This window comes from Falco peregrinus, chromosome 8, assembly GCF_023634155.1.
Source record: "Falco peregrinus isolate bFalPer1 chromosome 8, bFalPer1.pri, whole genome shotgun sequence".
NCBI lineage: Eukaryota > Metazoa > Chordata > Aves > Falconiformes > Falconidae > Falco > Falco peregrinus.
Genome location: NC_073728.1, coordinates 12,087,568 through 12,114,095, shown reverse-complemented (window position 1 = coordinate 12,114,095; position 26,528 = coordinate 12,087,568). Strand labels below are relative to the sequence as shown.

The 26,528-nt window shown below is 44.6% G+C and overlaps 2 protein-coding genes across 33 annotated transcripts in view; one reads left to right on the top strand and one right to left on the bottom strand.

The window, feature by feature from the left end:
* Positions 1 to 10,372: 10,372 nt before the first annotated feature.
* On the bottom strand, positions 10,373 to 11,044 carry LOC129785007 (atherin-like). Its single transcript, XM_055812061.1, has one exon. The coding sequence runs from the start codon at positions 11,042 to 11,044 to the stop codon at positions 10,373 to 10,375; it is 672 nt and encodes a 223-aa protein (XP_055668036.1).
* The window catches only part of MAP2 (microtubule associated protein 2), a 235,665-nt gene continuing 219,978 nt past the window's right edge, over positions 10,842 to 26,528 (top strand). For all 32 annotated transcript variants that reach the window (XM_055812584.1, XM_055812576.1, XM_055812599.1 and 29 more), the window contains exon 1: positions 10,842 to 10,980. The gene's annotated coding sequence lies outside the window, so the exon portion shown is untranslated. The remainder of the gene's footprint in view (positions 10,981 to 26,528) is intronic.

Genomic DNA, 26,528 nt, shown 5'->3' with positions numbered 1-26,528 from the left:
TGGAGCCCTCTGTCAGTGAGTTCTGCAAATCAGCTGCTCCTGTTCCAATAAAGATGTCTCCTACTAGGCAGAGAATAGCCTGAGGTTAATGTCCCTGGTAGATCCTGTGTAAATCCTGACTGAAAGCAGGGAGAGCTGCCCGGTCATTGATGATAATGCTAGTTCCTACATTTGGGCTTAAGACTTGAGCTTTAGGTGCCTAAAACGGGAAGCTTTTGTGATTTCCACAGCAAGAATTCCACTACTAATTTCATGGCTGAGAAGGTGTGAGGAAAAAAAATTAATTCTAGTGGTGGTAAAATATGTGATTTTATGGTCTGGAAACCTCTCTGGCTCCGTATCTGCTACCAAGTTTCTGTGCAACCCTGATGTGCCCACCTATCTCCATCTGAAAAGAAGACAGAAATGTTACTATCGACCTAAAAATGACACAGCTCCCAGCAGGTGGGTGCAGGCTGCCTGGCACACTTCGATGTCTTTGCCCTCACAGCAGTTTTGGAGGACCAAGAGGGTGGCTTGGTGACACTCATTTCCAGCTTGGCATCTTAGCGACTGAGCTGCTGGGACTCGTGGCACAGCACGAGTGTGGAGTGAGCATTAGTTCATAAATGTCTGTAAGTGTTTTAAGAAGAGCAGAGTGAAGGTGTTTGTTAGAAGAGAAGCGCATTTGCCTGTTGGGCAGCAGCAGCCGGAATGCCTCAGTGCTGCAGTTATGTTTGATGGTGCATGTACTTTGCTTCAAGAATGCTGCCAAATGGCATTTTATTCCTACCTTGGAGCTGCATGCAGATGGAAAAAGTGAATTTCCATGCTTTCTTGGCCAAAAAGAGCTTGCAGGTCTTTATATATCTTGACCAGGCTGAGACCAAGGCCTGGCTCACAGTAAAAAGCACCGTTGGGGCTGATGTTCCTGCTCAGTCAGGACTTTACCAAGTGGCTCTGACAAGGGTGAAGGTAGAAGTGGTGCTTCCCCGTCCAACTCCCCCAGGACTAAATGACAGAATTGCAGTTTGACCCTCACCCCAGGGCCCCAGGAAGGGGAAGCTTTCTCTTAAATGTTTATGTTAACAGAGGACGATTTTTTTAACTCTATGTCAGCGTTCCTCTTTAGCGTCCAAGTCAGGTGTGGCAGTTGAAGAATCAGCTGTGGTTCAGTCAGGATTTTCTCCTATTTTGAGAATCAGAAAACCTTTCCCATCTGTATCTCTTTAACCTTGCCGATGCTCTTCCACTTTTCTTTTCCCAGCAAATGGAAGGCCATGAATTCCCAGCCTTGCAGATCATTTTTCTAGGTTTGTTTATCAGTCACGGTGAGCATAGACCTGTTGTCCTAACCTCACCTGCTTATTTTGAGTTCTTCTGGGGTTGATCTGAAGCCCACTGAAAGCCACAGAGCTTTTCCCAGCATGGTTAGCAGACCCAGCCTCAAAATATTACCTTGCTCCTGAATTTGCCACTGCATATTCCTGCAGGATAACTTGCCCTTGCCACATCATTTGGACTGCCCAGCTGAGGTTATTGTTGCTTAGCTACAAGACTATAATAAGAGCCCAAGCCATAGCGGAGCAGGCACTGAAGCATTTCAAATACGACAAGACCCAAAGGATGCTCGTCGATGTATGTGCAGGAATATTACAGGTCCCGAACGCTGAGGTTTTAGCAACCATGACTGTCAGCTTTTAGCTTACATGGCTCTGGTTGTTACTGGCTTGGCTTTTGCTGGAGCTGGGTTGTTTGCAGACTGCAGTCAGAGACACTGATTGTAATGAATGTGTGTGTTTAAGGGGAAATTATTGCATGAAGGTCCTTGAAAAAGGGAAATGGGGTATGAGATGAGCTCCTTGGGGGCTTCTGTGAGGAAAAACTTGGATTGCCAGAGTTAAGCCATGGTTACTGGAATCATGTTATGTGATGCGTTACCAATGTGAACTGCAGAACCAGCCATATGCACTGTGTAAGTATTGATCTGTGTCCCCAACAGCGATGCCTCTGAGCTATTCCCTGCCAGTTTGCACAGATGACTTGCTTTGTATCTCTACAAACTGGGATTGCATTTTTTTTTTTTTGCAGGCTCCTGAAAATTAATGCCACCGATTGCCCAGGACACATCTTTGGTTCCCGCAGCAGCCGTGGTGTGGCCAGAGTTTGCATGGAAAGGTAGCTTGGGGAAAGCTTTTCTTGAGGTTCAGTTGCCTTCAGTGTGAGTCAGCAACAAGAAATAGAGATAAGAGCCAGCAGCTTGGCAGTGCTGGACCATCCCCAGAGCAAGGCCACAAGGAGAGGCTGGGATGCCTTTGTGCTCAAGGAGCTTCCTTGGAGTAACTGGCCATATTGGTCTGTAGCTGGAAAGCAACCAGGTCCCTGTCCACACCTCCATCATGATGCTAGACCAAAGGGACCTACGGGAAGGGCAAGGTTTGCAGTTTTGGCTTTCTATTTACTGTGCCTCCAAAGACTGCTCTTGGTGTTTGCATTACAGATGTAAGCCCAGGAAGACACCACAGCTGACCACAGAATGGGTCAGCTCTGTTTTCTCTGTTTTATGGCAGGAACACAATGTGAATGAAACCTGACTGGTTAAGAAGAGAGGAGTTCACTATAAAATATTGTGCACTGGATGTCTGGTTCACATATGATGACACAGCCTTACTGAGAAAAGGTACACTGAGGGTGACCTCATATTGTTGTTATTTCTTGTTGTTAACAGCTATTTAACTTAACCATATACACAAGCAGTGAGGAACAAACCTGCCCGGTGAAAATATTAGTGCTTTTTTGCCCTCAAACTCAAAAGCAAGAAAAGCTGTCAGTGAAACAAATAGCCGTGTGCCTAATCTTTGTCGAGCTCCCTCTAGAACAACAGGGCAAACCCCACCAACTCATCACCAGGTGGGACAGCTTTGTGCTGTTGCCTAAGAAGATACTTCATTAATGTATGGGAATTGAGCTCATAGGGATTTGTGCCACATATATGTGTAATTTATGGGGTTGGTCTAACACCAACAAAAAAGCCAAAGTGAAAATCGCCTGGATCACTGCCCAGGTTTTTCACTTGGTTTCCCGTGTATCCACTTGCCTGTCATTTCTAAACCTGTTTTGCCTCTTACTTAGTAGCAGAGTTGTGCCCAGGTGAAGGCATTACATGTATATTAGCTAAATATTAGTTTTATAATGCATAGTCTTTGCTTGGTCCCATGGTATCACTCAAAGCAAGTTATTCTGCTGTGTTACGTTGTCTATTGATCACTCATTTTCACCTTTTACCCTTGTTGTTGTTCTTTTTCCTGGTTCTTGCAGAAAGTGATGCCAGGCCATTAGGAAACTGAATTATTAAACCTTTGTATTGATTTTCCCTCACCATATAGCTGATGTTATCATGTAGGGACCCTTGCCTCTATCTGTGCCAAAGGGGTTTTGCTAACCACTTGAAAGATCTTCTCACCCCTTTGCTACATTACCTTCCCTCTCTTTACTACCTCATCATTTCCAAGAGGAGAAGATCCTGAAAACCATTACGTGGAGTAATTTCATTTCACCATCAGGCTCCTTTTGCTAGCAGCCACACAAACGATGGGGATTTTTCTTTCTTTTTGCTCCAGAGGTACACAAACAGATCAGCCCATTTGCTAACAGCCTCAGCGCTGACACCATGGTATCCATGGCAACACACCAGCCTGCGCAAGCATCCGCAGACACTTCGAAAATCAGAAATACCAAGGGATGACAAGGAGTCACTTCAGACAATGGATGTTTATAGGTGCCACAACCACCTGAAATATTTCTTTCTCCACCCATCAGCTCCTTGATCATAATGTGCTTTATATTTGTCTTGCAGCTCCTTCGTCAGAATACAAGACTCAAGGCAGAATTAATCCTTGTTTTGATTTTTGGTTTTGTCCTTTGTTTTTTTCATTTAGATCACTGACTGAGGTTCCTTGTGGGAATGCGCATCCCAGGCTCCACTGTTGACTTTCCTCTTTGAACTGGATTGGAGCACAGGTTCTTCAAATCAAAAAATCCAAAGTTGTAATTGAAAAAGAAGTTGTCTATGTCAACCCGACTAACAGACATAGCTGTGTGACTGCTAGGCTGAGTGGTGATTTGCATCATTGTGTTGCATGAACTACTGCTTTCCTAGAGTGACAACAGATTTAAGAAGATCCAATCAGTCATTTTTGGGGAATATTTCTACATAAGTTCATCCACCCGCGGGCACAGCAGAGACTATGCTGCTGCATTTACAACTGCTAGTCTTCACCGATGCTGTGGGTTCATCAGCTGCTTTTGGGAGATAACATTCAGGCACTCAAGCTGTATTTCTGAAGCTGGTTGCAGCGAATGTACCAGTTCATTAGACAAAGCACTTACATGAGAAAACATCTGTAACTTGGAGTACTAACAGTCCATTCAGAGCACATGCAGTACTGAATTCTGCAGCTAGGTAACTGTGAGTAAATATATGGGCATAGGCTAGCACGAATTTACAGATGGCATGTACATGCTGCCCCTCAGGACTCCTCCCCTCATCTTTCATGTACAAAGCAGACCATTAAAGTCATGTGCTGATATGACCTTGGGTGAGGAGCAGTTTCATAACACAGAGACCAACAGGTAGTCTTCAGGCATTCAGGACCACCTTTCTCAGGCTGGGGAAGTATTTCTGCCACACTAAGATGTGATGGGTTATCATGTCATGCTTATCAATCAGGCTGAGGCCATTACAAAACCTAGACTGGACCACTGTGATTGCTGTTTGCACAAAAGCTAATTATGAGGCTGTTTGAAGTTTGGTCATGGGAGAAAGCCCAAGTATATTTATGCTTAACCTCAACCGATGATTTTGGTGAGAAAATAGCCCCTCATTCTGTCTGCAATACCTCTCCTCCCTTAAAAAGTAACATCAGTGTTTTATTCATAGAAAGGCAAAAAGAAATACAAAGCCTGAGTTGCTCCAAATTGTGGTCTTAACTTTATTAGGCTAATCTATTTTCAGCTGATAATTTAAGCTTTAGGGTTGGAAAATGCAGTAACATCTACATGTTTGAACGCAACAAGAGAAGCATGTTAAAAAGCCTTATCAAAATTCCACATTAATAAAACAAGCTATCAGTGCATCAGAGTACAGTATGTGTACTCTGTGTACATGTACTTGTACATGTGCAAGCATGATAGCATTGTAATAGATTCCTTCTAAGGTCTTTAATCCTCAGTAGCTACTGTTGGCAAAATTCAGAGTTTCCCCTAGAACAGGAAATTAAATCTCAAAAATAGTATATCCCTTATGTGCTGACCAGTTTGACTATTCGGTAATTTATGTGCCATATATATTTTGAAAAGAAACTTTTTCATATAGTTTTGCTACAGATGCAATGTGTAAAGAGATTTCGCTACTTAAACCTTAATGGGTGTTCTGTCCATCTTCTCTTTGATCTTGTAGGTAGGCAGTGGATGTTTATTTCTTTTATTAGATGATCTAGTAAGACTGAACGGTGCAGTAGTTTTATTCCCACAGCTTTCAGGACAAAGAAGGCAGTGCTTGTACTAGTGAGAAGGTAGAGATGGCAAAACAAACAACCCAAGATCAAACTTGCATTTATTTCTTCCTGGCAATCATCATTCCTTCTTACAATTAGAAAATGTTAAGAGCAAGAAATCTTATTTTCCTAGAGATGTTTTTTATTTCTTCTTTTTCTTGTGGAGATGGAAACTTAATAGCTGAACTGTTCCTCTGTATCGCAGAAAGTGGGTTAAAGCTACAGCTGAATCCTGAAGGGATCAGTACTCCCCTTGCTTCCTTTTGAATATATTTAAGAAAACCTCCTGTGAGATGTCTCGAACATGACAAGTCTGACATTCAGCTTTTTCCTCTTCAGCCAAGGAACCAGTCCCATAACCAAGACGTCACAAAGCCTCAAGAGCTGAGAGGAAAAAGTAGCTGCGTTAGGTAAATGGCAGGGGAAGAAGAAAGCTCTGCCCATAACTGCATACTCCGTAAGGGACCTCCACCATCCATTTTTCACAGTGGCATGTTATCTGGGGACCCTTTGCTTTCAATCACAGCTGTGAGAAGTGGTGATGTCCACTGGAGTACATTCTGTACTGCAATTCTTTTCCCCTTGTGTCTCCAAGAGCAGGTGGCACCAGTATTTTGTATCCTCTCTCTGCCTTCAAATTATTCTACTTCTCATGCAGAGACTGGCTTTTGACATAAAAAGCATTTAGTAAATTAGAGTGTAGCTCCCTGAAAGTAATTCTTCCATCATAATTCACATGAGTACCTACAGTCCCTTGGACAACATGACCAAAGATAACTAAAGTCTGCAAAGGCAGCGTTGCTCTGGAACAGGTCCTTCCCCTGTGGCTAGATCTCACCTTTGCTTAAAGCTTTCCTGTAGCACCCTGGGCATGCATTTACAAACAGGTAATATCTTGAAATAATCTTTAAAAGGCAAACGTTATCAAATGGGAGACAGGCAGAAAAAGGAAGGCTTTTACATGGAAATGTTACTAAATGAGCTGATGAGATACAGTGGAGTTTCTTGTCTGAAACAGAAACAAATTGAACGTAGTTTGTTATGCAAAGGCAGGGATAAGGACATACTACTTTCTGTGGAAGCTTTTATTTTGCTTAGGGGTCGACCATCATTTGAAGGAGCTTTTCAGCTCACCCTTCTTCCCCGTTGCCTCCACTGGGCACTAGAGGGACCCTAGAGTTTTCCAACCGATAGAAACATCTCGGCAGTATCCGGACGGGAGCGTTGCCTTTCCCAGCCACCTTAGCCTCAGTGTTTCCAAGGGAAAAGGTGGCAGAAAACGGTTCAATCGGTTGCTGAACATGCTCAGACTGCAAAAATCCCACTGGGGAAAGCGCGTAATGGGGCCATAGCCATATTTTCCATTGTTTCATCATCCTTGTTGGTGCTCGCAGCTCTTCCCGTCATGAACAAATAAGAGCTGGCTTTGCCTCGACTGCTCTGTTCACTCAGCTAATGTTGTGACATTGGCACCGAGGCTTGAGTCACACTGTGCTTTTGAGAAATTAAATGTTTCCTTCCCCAGCCTGAAGTGAAGCCAAATACCTAAGCTGCCAACAATTGCAGCTCAATAAACTGTCAGAGGAGCAGCGGTGATTTGTTATTATAGCTATACAGTAAGAGAAGAATATGTATTGACAGAAGTTCCTTTTCAAACCAGACACAGTTTCTAATGAATCTGTTCTAAAACAGCAAGTGTGCTGACAATACAAAATTAGGAGCAGTTGCTGATGCACCCGAATGCTGTGCTGCCATTCAGCAAGACCTGGACAGGCTGGAAAGTTAGGCAGAGAGGAACCTAACGGAGTTCAACAGAGACAAGTGTAAGGTCCTGAACCTGGGGAAGAACAACGCCAGGCACCAGCCCAGGCTGGGGCTGACCTGCTGGAGGGCAGCTCTGCAGAGAAGGACCTGGGCGTGCTGGTGCACAGCGAGGTGCCCGTGAGCCAGCAGTGTGCCCTGTGGCCAAGAAGGCCGATGGCACCCTGAGGGGCATGAGGAGGAGCGAGGCCAGCAGGGGAGGGAGGTGATCTCCCCCTCTGCCCTGCCCTGGTGAGGCTCATCTGGAGCGCTGTGCCCGGTGCTGGGCTCCCCGGTTCGGGAGAGACAGGGAACTGCTGCAGAGGGGCCGGCGGAGGCTACAGAGATGGTGGGGGGAGTGGGGCATCTCCCTGGTGAGGAAAGGCTGAGGGAGCCGGGCCTGTTCAGCCTGGAGAAGAGAAGGCTGAGAGGGATCTTACCAATGTACACAAATATCTTAAGGGCAGCGGCAGGAGGATGGGGCCAGGCTCTTTTCAGCGGTGCCCAGCGGCAGGACAAGGGGCAATGGGCGCAAACTGCAACACAAGAAGTTCCATCTGAATGTGAGGAAGCACTTCTTTACCCTGAGGGTGACAGAGCGCTGGGACAGGCTGCCCAGAGAGGCTGTGGGGTCTCCTTCTCTGGAGACATTCAAAACCCACCTGACACAACTCTGTGCAGCCTGATCTAAGTGAACCTGCTTTAGCAGGGGTTGGACTGAATGACCTCCAGAGGTCCCTTCCAGCCCTGACCACTCTGTGATACTGTGTAAAAAGGAGTACAGACATGTTGTTCCTTTTTCTTTTAGCAGGCAGGCAAAAATCCTCTGTGTTTGACTTACCAGACCTCCATACAGAGTTCCATAATTCAGCATGTCACAGCTTCACTATAAAGCTCATGGTTTATGAGGTTATGTAAAAATCTATTTTTCCTTTGTACAAAAATATTTCCCCACTATCTTTTAGTGGGATGATGCTTTTTGATCTCTGCATGAATATTTCTAATAAAAATATGTGCATGCATTTTAATATCTCTAACATAAATTATAAGGATTTTTCCTGTCTTAAAATGTCTAGTGTCAACACTGTTGTTGAATATTTAATGTAAAGTATAATGTAATTTGACTAGATAATTATGTCAGGGAAAATAGCAAATGCCACGTTGGTTTTTTCTGTTTATTTTTCATCATCTTTGATGGTTGTTTAAAGGAGAGCTGCAACTGAATGACTAACTTCCAAGATTCACCTTCTCTCTCTCTGCAGTCTGCTGCTGAAAAGAGACAGGCTGCTACCATACTGCATCTGAGCTAAAGGCATTGATTCCTCTGAGCTTTTCTCCGTTTTTTATATCACCCCTCTGATCTCTAGGAATGCCTAATGGACAGTGCAGTCTACTTACTGTACATGGTGTCTTTCCATTAAGATGTCTTTTCCACGATGCCCAATTCCAACAAAAGCATAAGGTCTCCTTTTTAAAAAAAAATTATAAGCTTTAAATAAATCTAATTTCCATTTGGATGAAGTGTAACTGTTTCTCCTTGATCAAGTCAACTGCTCATTCCCTCTCAGGGCTCCTTCTGATTAAGCTTTATGTAAGCCTGCATTCATGTTATCTAGGTGGTGAAAGAAAGGGCTTTGCATGGCCAAGTAGGCCTCCAAGCAGAGGCACAGAAGAAGACAGCAGGGGGAAGGCACTGCTGATCCTTGGGGTGCTGGGGACGCTCGTGCACATTCTTTGTGCACTGAACGGTTGTCTTTGCATCTGGCAGTCTGGAAGAAAGACTGCCTGCAGCAAATCCGTTCCCTCTGAAAGCCTCTCCTCTGGATGGATATACATCACTGATGGTGAGTAACCAGAGGGGAACATGCCGGCTTTGTCCTCTCAGCAAGGTGCTGTTTCCTTTGCATGCCACTGATGCACAGATGAAATGCTAGAAGAGGGAAGCAGCAGTGGTGGGAAGTTCTCCCAAACAGCTCGAGGAGGACTTGGGAAAGGGACTGCATCTATAGCCTTGACTCACAGACACTTAAAAAGGAAAAGAACATTCCCTGATTTAACAATACATAAAAATACTTAACAAAATTATTTGGCATCCCCAAGCCACTTTACTGGCATTGTCATGGGACTGGAATATAATCCAGTGTAGTAGTTGTTGAGGGATGGCCATGTCTGTCTCGCAGCTGAAGGAACAGAAGCAATGGTAGGGCCTACGTTTTCCTGAACTTGTGTTTTGCCCACCTAGTCTAAGACACATAAAGCCCAACTTACAGATATAAAATACTCTAGAACACCTGCTAAAGTCCATGAAGAAAAAGAGCACCTAGTACTCCTGAAAATCATGCTTGAAATCAAGCTGGGCACCTAAATTAGTGAGGCTTTGGAAAAAACATTGATAGGGTACTTGCTCAGAGTGGTGCAGCAAAATGAAAGAAAACTGAAATTAGTATTTGAAGTTTTGGCACTGCAGTATGGGTTACAGTTAGTGCGTGTTCTGGCACCCAGATATAAAGAAGAATAGCAATATTTATCTTTACTGGATGAAAGCATAGTAGCTGTTTCAAAAGCAGGTATTAGGCTAATACATACGTGACATAGAATTCCGGGTAAAGGTTCTGACAAACTGGCTTTTGCACATTGGTTTTTAACAAACCCATTAGCCTAACTTGTTTAGGAAATGGAAAAGGTAAGACAGTACCATTTTACTCTTTCATCTCCAGCAAAGGGAACTGAAACCAAGTGACGCTGACTGAAGGGTGCGATGGGCCGAGGCTGCAGCTCCACCACCTCAGCGGCGCTGCATGATGGATGGCTTTGCCCTTGCCTGCTTTATGGAATACGGAAACAGTAATGGATTTCCTGAGGGGCTGAGGGGGAAAGTTCAGTTTGAAAAGCTGGCAAGTGACATAGTAATAGAATCTCTGTTACTGCCGGATTCCGGGAGATGGCTGGAGAGCTCGGCCCTACAAGACCACAGTAGGTGAGCTAGCAGGGTGCAGCCTCGGAGGTGCCGTAAATGCGGTTTTTCACCTCTCTCACCATTATCCGTTCTCTTCCCCCGGAGGGGAAGGGGATGTTCGGTTGAGCTGAGCCTCGCACCGCCGGAAGACCCAAGCGCAATCAGGTGAGGGGCTCTCGGGGTGCTTTTCTAGACGGCGGGACGATGGCCCCGCGGCAAGGCAGGGTGTCACCCGCTGGGCCGCGGGCCGGCCCCAGGGCCGGGACCGGCTGCCGCCGAGCCCCGCAGCGGCCGAGCCCCGCTCGCTGCCAGACGGCCCCGCTCCCTGCCAGACGGCCCCGCGCAGGTACGCGGCGGCCGCGGGGCCCCTCCGCAATGCAGGGGCCGCTGCGGGCGGCGGGCAGGGCGCCGGGCGGGGCGGAGCGAGGGGGCGGCCGCGAGGGGGCGGCGGCGACGGGCCGGCCGCTGCTACCGCCGCCGCGGGGGCCCTGCGGGAGCGGCGCCGGGGCCGGGGCGGGGCCGGGGGCGGAGGAGGGGGGCGGGTCCCGGGGGCTCGCGGCGCGCAGGCGGCCGCGTCCCGGCGACAGCCCCGAGAGCGGCGGGGCGGGTTGAGGTGGGCACGGCGGCGGCGGCGCGCCCTCTCTCTGCCCCTCGGCGCGTCCCGGTGCCGGCAGCCGCCGCGGCGCTCAGGTAAGGACGCTCCCGAGGCCCCAGCCGCCGTCCCGCTGCGGGCGGGCTGTCGCCGGGTGCCCATCGGAAGAGGAGGAGGTGAAGAAAGGACGGGACGGCCCGTGGCGGCGGGGGGGGCTGGCGCCCCTCGGGGGGGTGGGCGCGCACCGGCCGCTGGGGACCGCTGGGGACCGCTGGGGACCGCTGGGGGCCGCTGGGGGCCCGGGCCCACGCGCGCTCCCTCAGGCGAGCGCGGGCTGCGGCGGGGGGCGCCGCGCCCCGGCCGAAGTTTGCAGCGGGTCGGCCCCGCGGACCGCCCGGAGCCGTGGCCGGAGGTACGGGAAGGGGGCGGCCCCCCAATAACGCCTCTTCTGCCTTCATAGGGGCGGTGGGCTCGGGCCCAGGGCCTGTCAGGGTGGTGAGTATCTCTAGACGGTAAAACCCTCTCAAGGATGTCACCTCCTGTCCTCTCCTGCCCCCGCCCCTAAGCTCCTCTGAAGGGACCTGTAAGGCTGAACAAAGGGCGCTGTGTGAGACCGGGGGGTGCGATGTTTGCAAGCGCTTTTAATTTGCTTTGGGGAGGTTAAAAATTACAAAAAAAAAAAAAAAGAAAAGAAAAAGAAAAAAAAGCCATTCCCTGTATTGAATGGATCAGCCGTGGAGAGGAAACAATTGTGCACGGGGAGGCTGGTAACCGCAGTGAGGCGGTGGAGAACAAAGCCTTTTTATGTAAGAGAAAATTATGCAAAATGTGCCCCGCTTGAACTGCTGCAGGTACAAGCCGTGAGCGTATGCAGCTCTGTGGTGCCGTAATGTTGCACCGAATATCATCTACCAAATAAAGACTGCTTGCCTCAGTTTGTTGCGTATATGTTTGAGACACTAATTGCAACCTGGCGTATGAGTAAAATATTCTTTATGAAATACCTCTGGGAGAGAAGGGGGTGTGTCGCATGCCGGGAGAGTTGCTTTCTGTGTGTAAGGTACCGACATCATTTATTTCCCCGTGCTAAGCAGGAACTTTCAGTTTTCCTCTGAAAAAAGATACACTCCAATTCATCGGTGGATTTTCATGTAGGCTTCTTCCCGCTATGAAGTAGCAGGCTTTCTTGTGTAAGTGGCCATTAGCATGAAATCATGCAGTAGAATGGGATGTATACATATGCATTTTTAAAGTCTTATTTATTCTAAGTCTCTAGCATCCCTTTTCATATTTTGTTGTGTGTTTGTGGTTGTGTCAATAAATGTTACTCCATCCTTTCTCAAAAAAACATTGCTGTCCAGCATTTGCGCTGCTTGCAGTTCAGAAAACCTGTCCCTTTCATTTTCAGAAGGGTTCTTTCTTGCCAGATTGAAGCACATATCCTTTATGTTGTTTTTTCCCATTTCCTCCCCAAACCTTTGTTTTCCATCTGTGAAAGAACCTGTTTCTTTTCACCTGTGCTGGTTTAGACTTGCAGGGATGTCTAGACTACAGATCTCATAGCCCATGCACTGAAGAAGAGGCTCAGCTGCAGAATTCTATTTATTTTCTACAGCTTCTCTCACTTCCCTCCCGACTGGATGATGTGATCACAGCATCTCAGCCCTTCCTGGGAAGAGAGGGAGAATGTGCTGAGAGCATTATCTAGTGAAGTTACCCCTGCCGTTACTTCATAGATCACTGAGAAGTGATTCACCAACAATGAAAGAATGGGCACCTTCCCTGCGTGTGCTAAAATCTCTCTTCAGTTAGCACAGAGATGTTCCGGTTAAGTTTGTGGATGGGTGTGTGTTTCTGGTGCTAATGTTCTGAAAGTCTGATGTGTAGAATGGAGACCAAGTTCACCCATGTAAGCATCTCGGTCTAGGAACTGCTGGATTCCTCACTGTGTATTTCATTTCACTCATTTGCAAAACACTGATGATGCAGTCAGCAGTGGGCAAGACCCCCATCTTAATATGGTACCAGTCTCCTGGAGCTCAGGCATTTACAGGTGAGCTAAACTAGTACACTGAAAATAATCCCGGTGGCTTAGTGAGTCCGTTCAGTGTGGAAATGGAACATGCAGGTGAGCCCTGGTGCAGTAGGACTCTGGGAAGAGGGGTAATACCAGCAGTGAGGAGCAGTGCCATAAGCGCTCTCTCTTTTTCTCAGCTTTTACCCAAGGGACAGGGCTTGGTTAATGGAACTTTACAGTGTGTTGCACCCATATTGCACGTTGCCTGTGGGTGTTTGAGAGAAGCCAAAGAGCTGTCATCCTGAGAATAAAAAGTTGCTGTTCTTCTGTGGAGAGTTCTAGCATGCTTTGAGCATGGAGGGCAGTTCGTTGTGCTTATAATGCAGTTTGTTATATAAAAGCAGCATTTGCGCCCTTGATTTAGAGATCTGATGTAATTGTTATGGTACGTTATGTCAGTACCCACTTAGCTGTGCTCTTTAAATATGTTCTGACAATAAAGAAAAAGTTGTAATTTAATGACCTCTGAGGTGCTGTGCCTAGGCACGAATGATCTGATCACAGTAGTCCCTAAGACTTGCTACAGTCTACAGGTTAAAAATTCCCTTGTCGCTAGATGTTTTTCCAGAAGCATACCTTTCCTTTCAGCCTGTGTTGTGCTGCTTTCTGTATGAGTTACCGTTTGCTAAACCATATATCCGGATTCATGGGGGGGAACATTTGCTACATGTACTGACACCAGAGCAGGATCTGGCCCCGAGTTCACTTAACAGTTGTCTGAGCCATGGAAATCACTAGAAATACCTAAACACAGTGGTGGTGTGGGTGGGTGAGGCCCACTGCAGACTCTGCTGGACTGTTTCAGCTATCACCCCCCAGATGTGGGATGCCATACACATGTGTTGGAGACAGGTTTGTTTCCTTAAAGGGGTGGGAAGAGGGAGAAGTCAAAATGAATTTAGGTTGTGAGGACTTTATGATGATGGCTTTCAAAAATTTGCTTCTTTATTACTACAAGCTCTGCAAAGTCACAGGGTACTGACAGAACTTGTAATGGAGCTGCAGCATCTTGAGATCTGAAATCTGATCAGCCATGATGGGACAAATGATGGTTAGCTTAAGAAAAAGGGGTAAAAAACATCTCAGACAGTGCTTCTCTATAAATTGTGGGTGAGTCCAAAGGCCTGAGTTCCTTAGAAATCTTTCACCTGTAGCACAGGCAATGGTGGTGCTGAAAACTGATCTGGTATAACCTTTGGCTCACGGCAAAAGAAAAAACCCACCCCTAGGCTTTGTTGAGGTTCCCCAAAGAGGCGCTCCTGCCTGCAGGACATTTGTAGCTGAACTGAAGCCTTACCTAGAAAAGGATCAGGGAGCATTGCAGTTAACATGCATACAAATGAGTAACAGCCAGAAAACCGTCACTAGGTGACTTCCCAAGGTCCCTTCTAGACTGAATTAGCTGATGATCTGGGTATTTTGTTTGTGTGCTACCTTAATGTCCGTGCGTGTACTTGATGAGGAAATAAAATTATGCATGTGCCAATAAGTAGAATTTTCCCCTGAGACTCAAGGATGCTTGTTTTGGTCCATCTTGATTTATTCAGTTGTTTAAACACAAGCTTAACTGCCCTTGAAAGTGAGCCTTAAGCATGCTTAGAAGTTAAGCGTATTTCTAATGGAAAAGGGAATGGTTTTGCTTAAAAGGGAAGGAGTGTAAATTCAGGATATGTGGGCTCACTGGTGAAAAACCCTTGACGGTGTTCGGTGGTGCCGAGTACCTCCAGAGAAAGCACAGAAATGAACAGTGTTCCGTGAAACCACAGCATTGTTTATTCCTCCCCAAACACACATGCACACAGTAAGGGAGATTATGGGTGGGTCTTTACATGTTTAGGGCTTGTGCTTTTTCTTCCATTCTTTTGCTTCACGTACAGGTGTGCTTATTAGCAGCAGTTCTGTAGTGCATCTCAACAAGTAACAAAAACCAGCATGAGACTGATTTCCATAGGGTGGAGCTGACTTAGAGGATTGGCGCTGGAAACAGAGGTGTTGTTTTAAGCTGCCTGCCTCGGTAGTGGCAAAAGCTTTTATTTCATGGGTAGGTTTAATCACAAGTTATGCTACTAAACTATAGGAGGGTGTTTTAGAAGGAGATTCAATGTGACACTTGTAATTGCTTTCTAGGTATTGGAGGAAAGGACTGATGTATCAATAGGGTTAATTTGGTTTGCTGTGGGCACATGGGTTGACTGTGCTAGCTGTTAAGAAGATTTGAGGTCTTGATTGACCCATTTTAGTTTAACACTAATTGTTTGCTGCTGTATTAAGGAGAAAAGATGAGCTAATGCTGTTGCTCCTTATGGTTTTACACTCACTGCTGTTTTTCCCTGCAGCAGTCTTGCAGATGAAACTGATCTTTGTTCTTTTATCTTGGCTGGGGAGGTGGTGAGGAGCTCCTCACAATCATTCAAAATGATAATGAAACAACAGTTTCAGAGTGTCAGTGTTTGTACTCAGTATCTTGCAGCATTGTTAGGGTGCTAGTTTGAAAGGAATTATGGTGAAAAGGGGAGGACTGGGCAACCTCAGGAATATAAAGATTTATCAAATCTCTTTGTTTTCTGTATTCTGTGAGACAGGTTACTGCTGGTTGATAGGCTTGACAAATGTTACAGTATACTGTTTCTCTTTTAGCATTTTTCTAACTGTTTTTCTAACTTTCTGTGGTGTAATAAGTATTTGTATATTTTAGCACATGGTGTCCATCTTGCAGATAAAATATACATACATGTATGTGTATTTGTATGTTCATATACTGTAAGGGAGACAGCGGCCCTATTGCAAGCAAGAGTGTTAAGTGGAGAAAATCAATATAACTGTGTTGAATTCATTGAATCTGCACCTGACTCGCACCATCTGGAAAAAGACAATGCCTCTTTCTGTCCTGTTTTCTCATTATTGAAAATCTCGGATACTTTTCTCCTTCAGGAAAATAAAAGTTACAGATATGTACGTAGAATTCTGCCCCTCTGGAAAATTCTGCTCCTTCATTTACAGCTGGCACTCATGGGTATGTGGATCAGAGGAGTATTTCTTGTCGCATGTTGGCGAAGCCCCTGGCAAGAAGTAGGAGGAGTTTTCTGTTATTAATTCTACTAGCTGTAGTGCAGTTAGATCACAGTAGCTTCCACTGAGTTGAGTCTATGAAAACTTAGTATTCTGTTTGTGAAACTTGTCATTTTGTCCTCTGAGGGAGATCTAAATTTCAATAACCATTTGCAAAATTACTTGTATTTAAAGTGTATGCAACCTCTGGTTAAATAACTTTAAAAAACCCCCAACAAACAACAACAAACCACCACAAAACCAGCAGTCCAATCATGCCAGCTAACTTGGCAGCATTTAATTATAAGACCTATTGATTCAATTAACCCTATTTTTTCACTTTATTTTCTGGAGGGAATGATAGGAGCTGGTTTCTGGTTTAAACTAGGATCTGTCAGTTCTATTTTGAGGAACATACATTATCTGTTAGAAGAGCTGCTACACCGTGCAAAACTTGCCACTTTTCCAGAGGTTCTGATCTTGGATGAACAAAGTTAGAAAATATCTCAAAATGAGAACATAGAGTAGGGATATTATAAAAGTTCAGAACAATTAGGGTTGTGCTTTTGAAAACTCCAGCCTTGGTCCAAATTTGGTACAGAGATGAACAGTAGAAAGTGCTGTAGACCTTCAAAAGTGAACTGAGTGCTTTACTACTGGGCCAGAAACCCAGATCTGCTGGCTGTGGGCGCATATCAACATTGATTGGCCTCCTTCCCTACATAGCTCAACCGTGGTATTGTCCAGGCTGTGCCCGGAGAAACTCTGGCTGGATGCAAGGTAGGGCTAAGTGTCTGTCTCTTTTTTTTTTTTTTTTTTTTTTTTTTTTTAATTTTTTTGTGTGCGTTCTCCTTATTTTCTGTGGATGGTTTCTGTACAAGTTGTTAAGCCAGTGCAGGCAGTTTCAAGGTGCCAGACCTTAAGTGCAAGGACCCCCTTAACCTCTGGGAAAGCTCAGAGACTGAGTGGAACAGTGAGGAAAGCCTCTTTTCTGTGTTTGCTGTGAAATGGGCTGAAAGTGTGTGTTCAAAATCCTTTTTAAGGGTTCAGGTCTGGATCTGAATGCTGGTTAGCTGGGGAAAGCTGGTTAGCTTGTTTTAGCTAACCAGCTCTTTTTGTGCCGAGCTACTCTGTTTTTGGCAGCAGCCTTTTTGTGACTGGAGTGAAGATCTGATCCCCTCATGGGGAATTCTGTCTGGACCTGAGGTTGTACACTGCAGTATAACGGCTCCCAATGAAATGTTAACATGATTCCACTGTCCCCTGGCCGATGTGGGACAGAGAGACCCCACAGCCTTTTAAAGCCCCTGTCCTGTTCTTGCAGCTGCTTCCACGTGATCCGGTAAGATGTGCTTGGGCACCCATTCCTGTTCTGGCCATGTGGTATCACTCAGCGCAGAACTGCTACCTTTGTTTGAGCTACTGTGACTGTGGCTTGATTAACAGCAGCTGTATGTTCACGTGCAGGGTGCCTCTCACTGACAGATCCCTGTCTGCTGGTGCCTGACGTGCTTTTCAGGTGTCTCAAGCTGCTGTTTGGTGGTTGTTTCGCAAGGCGTGCCAGGCAGGCTGCTCCTGTTTGCAGCAAGGCTGTGTTCTTGCAGTTAGGTATTCGCCTGCTTCCTTTGAGTCACGCTGAAATCAATACTGGCTTTTGTTTCCCTCAGCAATTAGAAAATGTTCAAGAAGGCTGAGGAAAAAATCCAAGGGCTCAAAAAGGGAGAGATGCAGGGTTAGAGTTGAATGGTTTGCAAAGGAAAAGGAGAGTAGAGCTTGCACAAAGGGTGGTCTGGGTGTTGGGTCATTCACATCCCATGCTGTTTGTCAACCTGTAGCTTAGGATGGGAGGGAATCGGAGATGGAGCCAGCTGTGCTGGCACCAAGCTGCCTCCTGACCTGCAGAATTACCCTGCCCTCCTTCCCCTGCTCCCCTGTGCCTGTATAAGAAAACATGTGGTGCGGGGAGATACCCACAAGAATAGGAGAGAGGTTTCTGAATTAAGAGAGTCAGCTCCTCCAGATTTGTATCAGAGTCGTTTTTGATTTCTAGTGATTCAGTCAGGGCAGAGTCTGGCCCTAATGATGCTCTTCACAGGCTGTCAGCATGCTCAGAATACACCTGGGAGTTAGTGTACATGTTACCAGGAGTCCAGAGCAGACCTGACATTTAGTGTTGGGGCTAAGTGTCTCTGGAAGGACAGTAGCAAGGTAGTGTTTTGTCCCCATCCCTGTCTTTTTCTAACATGATTGATTTGATGTCCCGTAAAGAAAGTCTCCCCCAGGAAAATGATGAAGAAACCCATGAATCAAGAGGAAGGAACTGGTATATTTCTTTTGGTTAGGAGATAAAATATGTATATTTCCTGAAGTAGTAGAGGGAAAGTTGGTAAACATATGTGAAAGAATAATTTAAAAAAAAAAAAAAGAGAGAGAGAAAAACAAACAAACCTCTGTGTGCGTGTGAACAGTTAATAACATGATTCATTCCAAAGAGCAAGGGATAGAATGTGGTAAATAAGAGCTTTCATTCCACGTTGTTCTGCAAAGTTAAGCTTTTTGGGGTATAGAGAGCTGGTTGTGCCTCTGGGTAAGACTTAGCAAAATATTCAATGTAAGCATTTAATATTAACCAGTGCTATCCGTTACAGCATATAATAAATTTATGTCTAAGTGAGTAAAAGGCATTGTGTAATATGAAAAATGAATTTCTATAATTTCATATTCCACATAGTTTGCCAAAATTAGCATCAGTGATTTATAGATAAGACCTAAAATCTGTTAGGTTAGACCATTTTAAATGGCATGCTACTAGTGTTGCTTAAAACACTGTTGGTATTTTGAATGCGAGATTAAAAATATAATACTTTTGAATGTGCCTTTCAATATGAATAGTTGAGAACTTTTTAGTGGAATGTGTTTGAAAAAAAAAAAAAAGTGTAGTCAGATTCCATTCACTTAGAATGATGAAACTTTCTATGGGCAAAACCCCTGAATTCAGTGAGGCTTCGCCCCCCTTTTTTTTTCTCCTTCACTTGTTTTGGTCCACTGTACACTTGCAGCATCACTGTTAGCAATAAGTGGAATTAATAATATGTTGCAAAGCTTTAATTGATAATTACAAGGATTCAGAAGTTAGAAACAGAATTTCTCATTTTACCTTATTTATGATATTGATTCTTCAGATGCTTGAATGGTCGTGTTTGTTTAGATGGTAACGCTGGTATCAGCATGCCAGCACTGACGTGCTTTATTACCTGTAATTACCAACAGGGACAGAGTCAATCAAGCCTTTCTCATCAGCTGCCCCTGCAGCTCTGGAGTTCATTTAGGGACTGATTTTTGGGCGTGTGCTGACTCGTCCAGGTGCTCCCAGCATTGTGTGATGTGCACCGATCAGCTGTAATCATGGGGGTTTTCTGTTCTTTGGTTCTTCTGGACTAAGTTGTTTTTGAAACCCGCATCAGAAACTCAGGCTTTGAGACACAAAGTCAGGTCAGTATCTGCTGAAACAATGCCTTATGCCTTGCTTTGAGATCTCTTTATCAACTTGATTCTACTTGTTGTCTTGCAGTGCAAATAAGCATGTATGCTGCTATTTATGAGAGAGTAGCCCTTGATTGTAACTAATTTTTTCTTTTAAAAGATGCTGACAGTGGCAGAGTTTAATTGGTAAAGGTGTGTACCTTTCTGAGCCAGCAGATAAAAATGCTACAGGTTATTTTAAGGCAGATACTCCTTTTCATGGGTGGGGTCATGAATTTTCTGTTTTCTTCCAGCAGTGGGGACAAAGCAACATGGTGATGGTGACAGCTGTACTTTAAGTAACTTGTTTACACTTAGAATTAAATGTTCTAGAACCAATTTTTTTTTATAGCCTGTTACAAGCAGGAGGAGGGAATAAGTACTTGGGCAAAAATATTGGGCAAACCTAATGTTTTCCATGCTTCAGGACGTGAAGCTATGTTTACTACCAGGATGAGAAAGAGCTATTTCCTTAAAGACATGGTATTGCACAGTTGACATTATGGGTCCTTTCTCTGAAATACCTCTGGCTATGGTCAGCACCAGGTGATTTGTCTTGCCTATACTGGTCTGCCATTCTCAGGTGAATTCCAGTTCTGAAATTTCAGTCACTTGGAAGATCTGAGTTATTTTTGTTTCTAATTCATTTTATATACTATATAAAGTAGTAATTTTTTTCTGAAGAGTGTGGAATTTTCTTATGAATTTTAGATTATAGCCAGATCAGTCCCAGTGACATTGCTTATACCAATGTGCAACGGACTAAGTGATCTCTCTGTGTACTGGGGTGGGAAAGAAAATGAATATTTTAGATGCAGTGGGGTTTTTTTTTGTGTTTTCTCTGGCAATGTTTTGGTAACTTTCTCTCACTTGCCTAACAGAGAGGGAAGGTAAGTGAAAAATGAGTTTTCCTCCGATAGGGGAGTGAACTCTGCATGCATTAAAAAGGCAAAAAGCGAGGTTAAAGGCATGTGTTGTTTTTATTTGAAAAACTAGCTGTGGAGGCTTGTTTCAGCTGTAGCTGGTAGGTTTCAGAGCTGACGCAACAGTAGGAATACAATTTGCCTGTCTAGGATTTCCAGAGACTGTTGAACAACAGATATGAAGAAGCAGCTGCCTCCTTATGTTCACCTCTTCCCCATCCAAACATGATATAAACATAACTTTCTTTTGGATTCTGTTCCTCTCATGCCTTTGCAGTTGGAAAGTCTGGTGTATTTATTGTTTGCTCTACTGCCCTTACCTGCAGGCAAGGCATGATCTAGATTAAAGTGTAATCCTCCTAGATTAGTAAACAAGCCCTGCCCCATGCCTGTGTCACTAAGCAGATGAGTAGCTCTCTGAAGAATGTTCTGAGGCTTGCAAAAATGATTTCTAGCAGAAACCTTCCTTTTAAAATATAGTAAAATATGCAAATAGTCAAACAAGCAAGCAAGTGTGCCTCAAGAATAAAGGTGCTCAGTCTTTAGTCACTTGTTAATATTTTGCTTTCCATGATGGATTTACTTTGCAGCTGAACTTGAAAATCCTTCACAACTGGCAGTGGTACTAGGCAGTTTTCCCTTCCACTGTAGCTTTGCCTGCATTTAAGTGTTTCTGTCTTTCCATTTGATGCTTTTAGTTTAATCACTCATTTTGCATTGAAACATAGCTCTGGGCAGAGCTTCACATAAGTAAGAAATCTACTATATAGATGAAACCGTGGAAAAAAGAACTTGCGATATTCTCCTGCTGGACCTTGTTTTGAAATGAGGAGTTGCTCCTCTCCTGGAGAGCTTACAGGAGTCTTGGATCATGGGCAAGACAGCCATGGGGTGGGCAGCATGTGCTAGCTGGTGGGGCTCTGGGCTAGTGGTGAGAGCCTCTGGCATGTCCATCACAGGTGTGCTGTTGGGTTTGGTTTTAGCTTGTCCTGTTTGCTTAGGTCCTGATCCACAGTAGTACTGGTGAAGCTCTTCTTGGCTTGGAAGTGATTCCTGTGGGGAATTTCTGCGCAAATTTCAGCCTTGTCTTTGCAAAATCATCCTCTCTGTATCCCCCAATAATTTGATTAGGACCTGACGTCCCCATAGGCAGTGCAGTCCTAGGGCACCTACAGCCTGTGGTAAGGGCTGCAGGCTGCTGGAGCAGCCTCTGGGCAGTGGCTCTGCTGGGTACTGTGTTTATACCCAAGCCTGGAAAACCGTGTTCCTGGCTGCTGGGGCAGAGTAGACGTTTTTACCTTGTGTGTCTGCTGAGCAGGAGCAGTTGCTGTTCCTTATCCTACTAATTCTCAAGGACAGTGTGAGGATCAAGACTGACTCCCTGGAGCTCCGAGCACAGAGCCTCCTTCCATACACTGGGAAGACTCACAAGGTCTTTTTTTTTTTTTTTGCTGTAGCAGAGATCTGTTTTCCCCACCGTGTTTGAGAAATATTGAGACAATTTTGCTATGCATGTCCAACAAACCTGGTACTTGTATATAACCAGCCTGAAACAGTTTCCGAAAACTGCCTTCTGCAAGTGCCCAAGTAAATGTTTCCTGGGTTTAAGCTGAAATGTGAGATGCCTTATGCAAACTAAGTCTTAGTGCGATTATGGGAACCAGGAGAAGCCTTCTAGTTTGGTGGTCTGGGATGTGGTCTCTTGGCAGCCAAGGCTTATCTCAGCTGGTGCTGGGGGGATCCTGCACCTGTTTGCTCCCACGGTGCCTGGTCCTTGCCTGACCCTGTGGCAAGCCAGCTCAGTAAGTTGAGCCAGGGCAACGTTAGTGCTGTGCAAAAATGACTTTATCAGTTCAGCTCTCTAAAATGCTCGAGTGCTGGTGAAGGGAAGGGGCAGGAATGTGTATATGAGAGCTGGAAGGCCTTTACCTGTCTGAAAGACAGGGATTTTAAGGAAGCTAACGTGCCATTTTGAAAATAAAGATCACAGGATCCAACTTCCCTGAATAGCTTGCGTTGCTTCCTGAAAGACGTCAAATTACACTGGTTGTGAAGTTGCCTAGTGCTATTTGCATCACTTGCTTTTTGTGTAAATGGTCCTGTTCTGGAAAACTTCTCTCTTACCTTTAAATTCTTTGGGTGGTGGTTTGGTGTATGGGTTTTTTTGTTTGTTTGGGTGTTTGTTTTTTTTTTTTTGTTTGTTTTTTTTTTTTTTTTTAATAAGTGAAGGACACAAGGTACAAAGTTACAGTGAAAATGTTGCACTTGGCTCCCTTCCTATTAACAGAAATACAGTTGGTGCAGTCTTTTGCTGGTAGTCACAGGGAGATACATATGGTAATAAACAGCCCTTCTAGGCTTTCTGCTGCAGGCTGTGAACATTGCTGTGCTGCAGCTGACTTGCTTGCAATAAAGCCCTTGCCTGTGTTTTTAATGAAGGACTGTCCTGAGGTAGAAATTGCCTTCCTTGGAATTAGAGGAGAGGAGGAGGGATGTGTATTGTGAGGAAGAACTAAGCCAGGAAACACCTGGCAACCAGATGGTCCCTAGCATGCTGCATCATACCCACACCTTCATTAAGGATTACTGTGGCTGTCTCTGGGTAATAGATTTAGAGGTTTGGGGTCACAAAGAATTAGAAAATTGTAGCCAGTTGCAATTAAACATAAGTTATTCTTAGAGGACAAAGAACTGAGCTGAGCTGAAAGCTGAATTAGAGCTACTTGAAACGTTAGGGCTCAAATACTACGGGTGGTATTTTCTAGACAACTGACAAAAGAGCCCATACACTTCAATCAGGGGCACAAAGCAGCCCAGGGTGGTGGCAGGTGGGCTGGAGACAGCAGAGCTGTGAGCAGTGGCTGTAATGTGGAACTGGTATTATTCTGCTTTCTGAGGGCAGCATTATGTACTTTTGTCTGAATATTTATGTATGCAACAGATGAGGGTTGCTCAGACCATTAGTAGGATAGGACTGTGTGGTTTGCACTATAAGCCTGACTCAGTATCTTATACTAATGTTTTACCTGTATTTAATTTTGTTTGATATTTCCCCTTCAGGGCGTCTGCCATCCAGAAAGGGCAAACTCAAAGTTTTTTAAAGTTTCAAGTGAATTGTGAGAGTATTGGTGGGGAAGCAGAGCTACGGGAAGAACTGTGCTAGCACACAAACCCTTTCTTTGTTGGTGACCAGTCAGTGGCAGCAGTTGGTGGCATGTAGTGGGTCAGGAATTCAGGCTGGCTCAGGTGGATGCACAGAAGTGAACGTTAGGAAACTGTTCTCCCTCCTACATACCCTGTACTCACATGACTACTCTGGCAGGTAGAAGGGGTACGGCAGTACCGACATGTGTGGGTAGGTTTTGGCGTGCTCACTGCTGCATTGGAAGATGGGAGATGCCTCTTCCTGAGGAAGCTGTTTCTGTGAATCGGTGGCTCTTGTCTCCCAGCTCTTGCTGCATATGGGACCGATTGATACCGTCTTGCACTGCTAACCTGCTTGCAGCCCAGCTTTGAAAGATCTTTTGGTTCTTTGTGGGAATAACAAGTGAAGAAAAAACTTTGCTAGTCCAGGGGCTGTGTAAACTTTAATTGCCTTCCTTACAAACACTTTGGAGCATCCACGGGAAGCTTGAATAGGTTGTTCATTACCTCAGGTTTTGTGGCGTTGATGGAATAATCAGTGTCGCTGACTTTTATCCTGTATATTCTTTGAGCAGCTTCTTTGCAGACAGTATATCTCTTGTCACTTTCATACTAAAATGTTGATAAGTACAACTTGAAAACACTTATTGAAATATCTGTTTAATTACTTGTTAATGTTGTTACCAACACCTATTGTAAATTTCATGCAGTGGGTTCTGAGGAATCCATCTCAAAAAGCTTCAGTGTTTTAAGGCTGCTGCCTGTGAGATTGGTTCTGCAGCTGAGATCCTTGTTAAAGATGAGCTAACTTGCATTATGGAACGCAAGTGTTTATATTTTATTAAAGACAAGCCAAAGGCACCCTACCATATGATACAGGGCAGCCACATGAATATGGAACAACTCTGTCTTGAAAGGGTGTATCGAGTTGTTCAGTAAGTCTTTTCATTTTCTAACATTTCTGAATCTGAAAGACTGTATGATATTTCTTATTTTACCCTTGGGAGAGGAAAAATAAATCTACTCAGTTCCTGAAAGCTACTACCCCAGTTTAGGCAGTCCTTACATTAACAGTTTGTTATCCAGAGAGGCTCAAATTTCCTTTTGTTATGTGTTGATGTGCTTCAACCAATGCAAAATGCCACAGCAGCAACTTGGCAAGAAGAGCAAGGGGAACGTGCCTGAAGGATTTACTGTGCTGCTGTTGGTTTTCCCCTGAGAGGAGCCCAGCTGTCTTGAAGCTGAAATTAAAATGTAAATCCGAAAATAGGCATAATTAGGGTACTTCCTTTAGACAATGTCTGGTACAGGCAGCTTCTGGTTTTGGGAGTGTGCAGTTTTTTTCAGTGAAGACGTGTTTGAGGAGTGGATGATTCAAGCTGTGTTGGTGCTCTCCAGCTTGAGGAAGTTGTGACAAAGAACAGAACCCAAGTTCTTTTACCCCGCCAGTCATGCTGCTGTAGTTTACAAACCTGATGAAGACTTGTAGCTCTGAATGTACGGAATTACTGCTTTAGTAACGAGCAGAAGGTGCTGGTGTGGATCCTGTTGCAATCTTGCATGGTATTTTGCCGAGTTGGGATGGAGAGCTCTTGGGGTGCCTCATCTTAGCGGGGGCTGCCATGGGCCTGCTAAAGTGCTGAAGACCTCTGTGAACTGGGCTGTGAGGGGACTTGCCTTTGGTTGGAATCTTTATTTTGGCTCTGCTGGACTTGCGTTAGTCCTTGAAAGCAGCATATTTTGCAGAAACATTGAAAGCAGAAACCCAGGCACAATAACCTCATTTTTTGTTGGGAGTTTGAGTTAGTTGTAACAACGTGTGGAACTTGCTGGAGGCCTGAGCATGTATGAAGCAGTAAGAGAGAGCTGGAGCTAAGTTTTGGTTGGAATGGGCCTGGAGAAGCAAGCTGGGACTTATTCCCAGCTGGAAGCTGGGCGGCTGTGGTGTTTGTTGTTCTCTGTTGGGGTTTTGGCACCTGCTTTCACACCAAATCAGCTGTTGAGAATGTTGTGTGTCTGTGTAAAGGTGCTTAGAGCTCTGTGTGTGTGTGTGTGTCTGACAACTCTGGCATATTTGCCTCGTAGGTGTTTAGCTTTTTTCTTTATTTCTTTATTCCCTGGAAGACTTGTGGTGTAATTGTGTAGGGGACAGAATAGTTTCAAGACCCCAAACTTATACCCACTTAATAGTAGTAATTATTGTTTATATTACTTTGCTTGGGGAATGTGATGAAGTACTTTGCCTTATTGGGGTAAGTTTGATAGACATTAATGGTCTGAAGAGATCTTAAATGGTCTTGAGTTTTATTGCTAAGGCTGGCCTACAGTTTCAAACCAGAAAAAGACCCCTTTCAGCCTGGCTTTTTAACGGTGTTATGAAGTGGTGGGGTGTTGGATTTAATCATGGTCCTGTCCGTTGATGTTTAAATTTGATGGCTCAGAGACATGAATAATGTTAGAACAGTGCTTTAAAATATTGTTTTTCACATTGTCTAGCTTAACAGATGAAAAACCCGCAAACTAGTGAGGCAGAAAACAGAGCAGATGTTCATTTTCCTTTTTCCATACTGAAAAAGCTGTAGCTCAGTTTTGGTTTTGTCATTTAGATTTTTATGGTGACAACTGGTGAAACTATGCTGTATGTCAGTTGGAAAAGTACATCTTTATAAAATGTCGTTTGAGATACTGGAAAATGCCTGGCTGGGCTAATGCTGTCATTTATTCTAAGCAAATGTCTTTGATACTTTCTGTGATCTCCAGGAGTCATATGACAGTTTACTTTAAATCCTGTATTCATGAATCATGAGCTATGACTCAGGGTTTCTTTTTTGTTTCTTTTTTGTTTCTTTTTTGTTTCTTTTTTGTTTCTTTTTTGTTTCTTTTTTGTTTCTTTTTTGTTTCTTTTTTGTTTCTTTTTTGTTTCTTTTTTGTT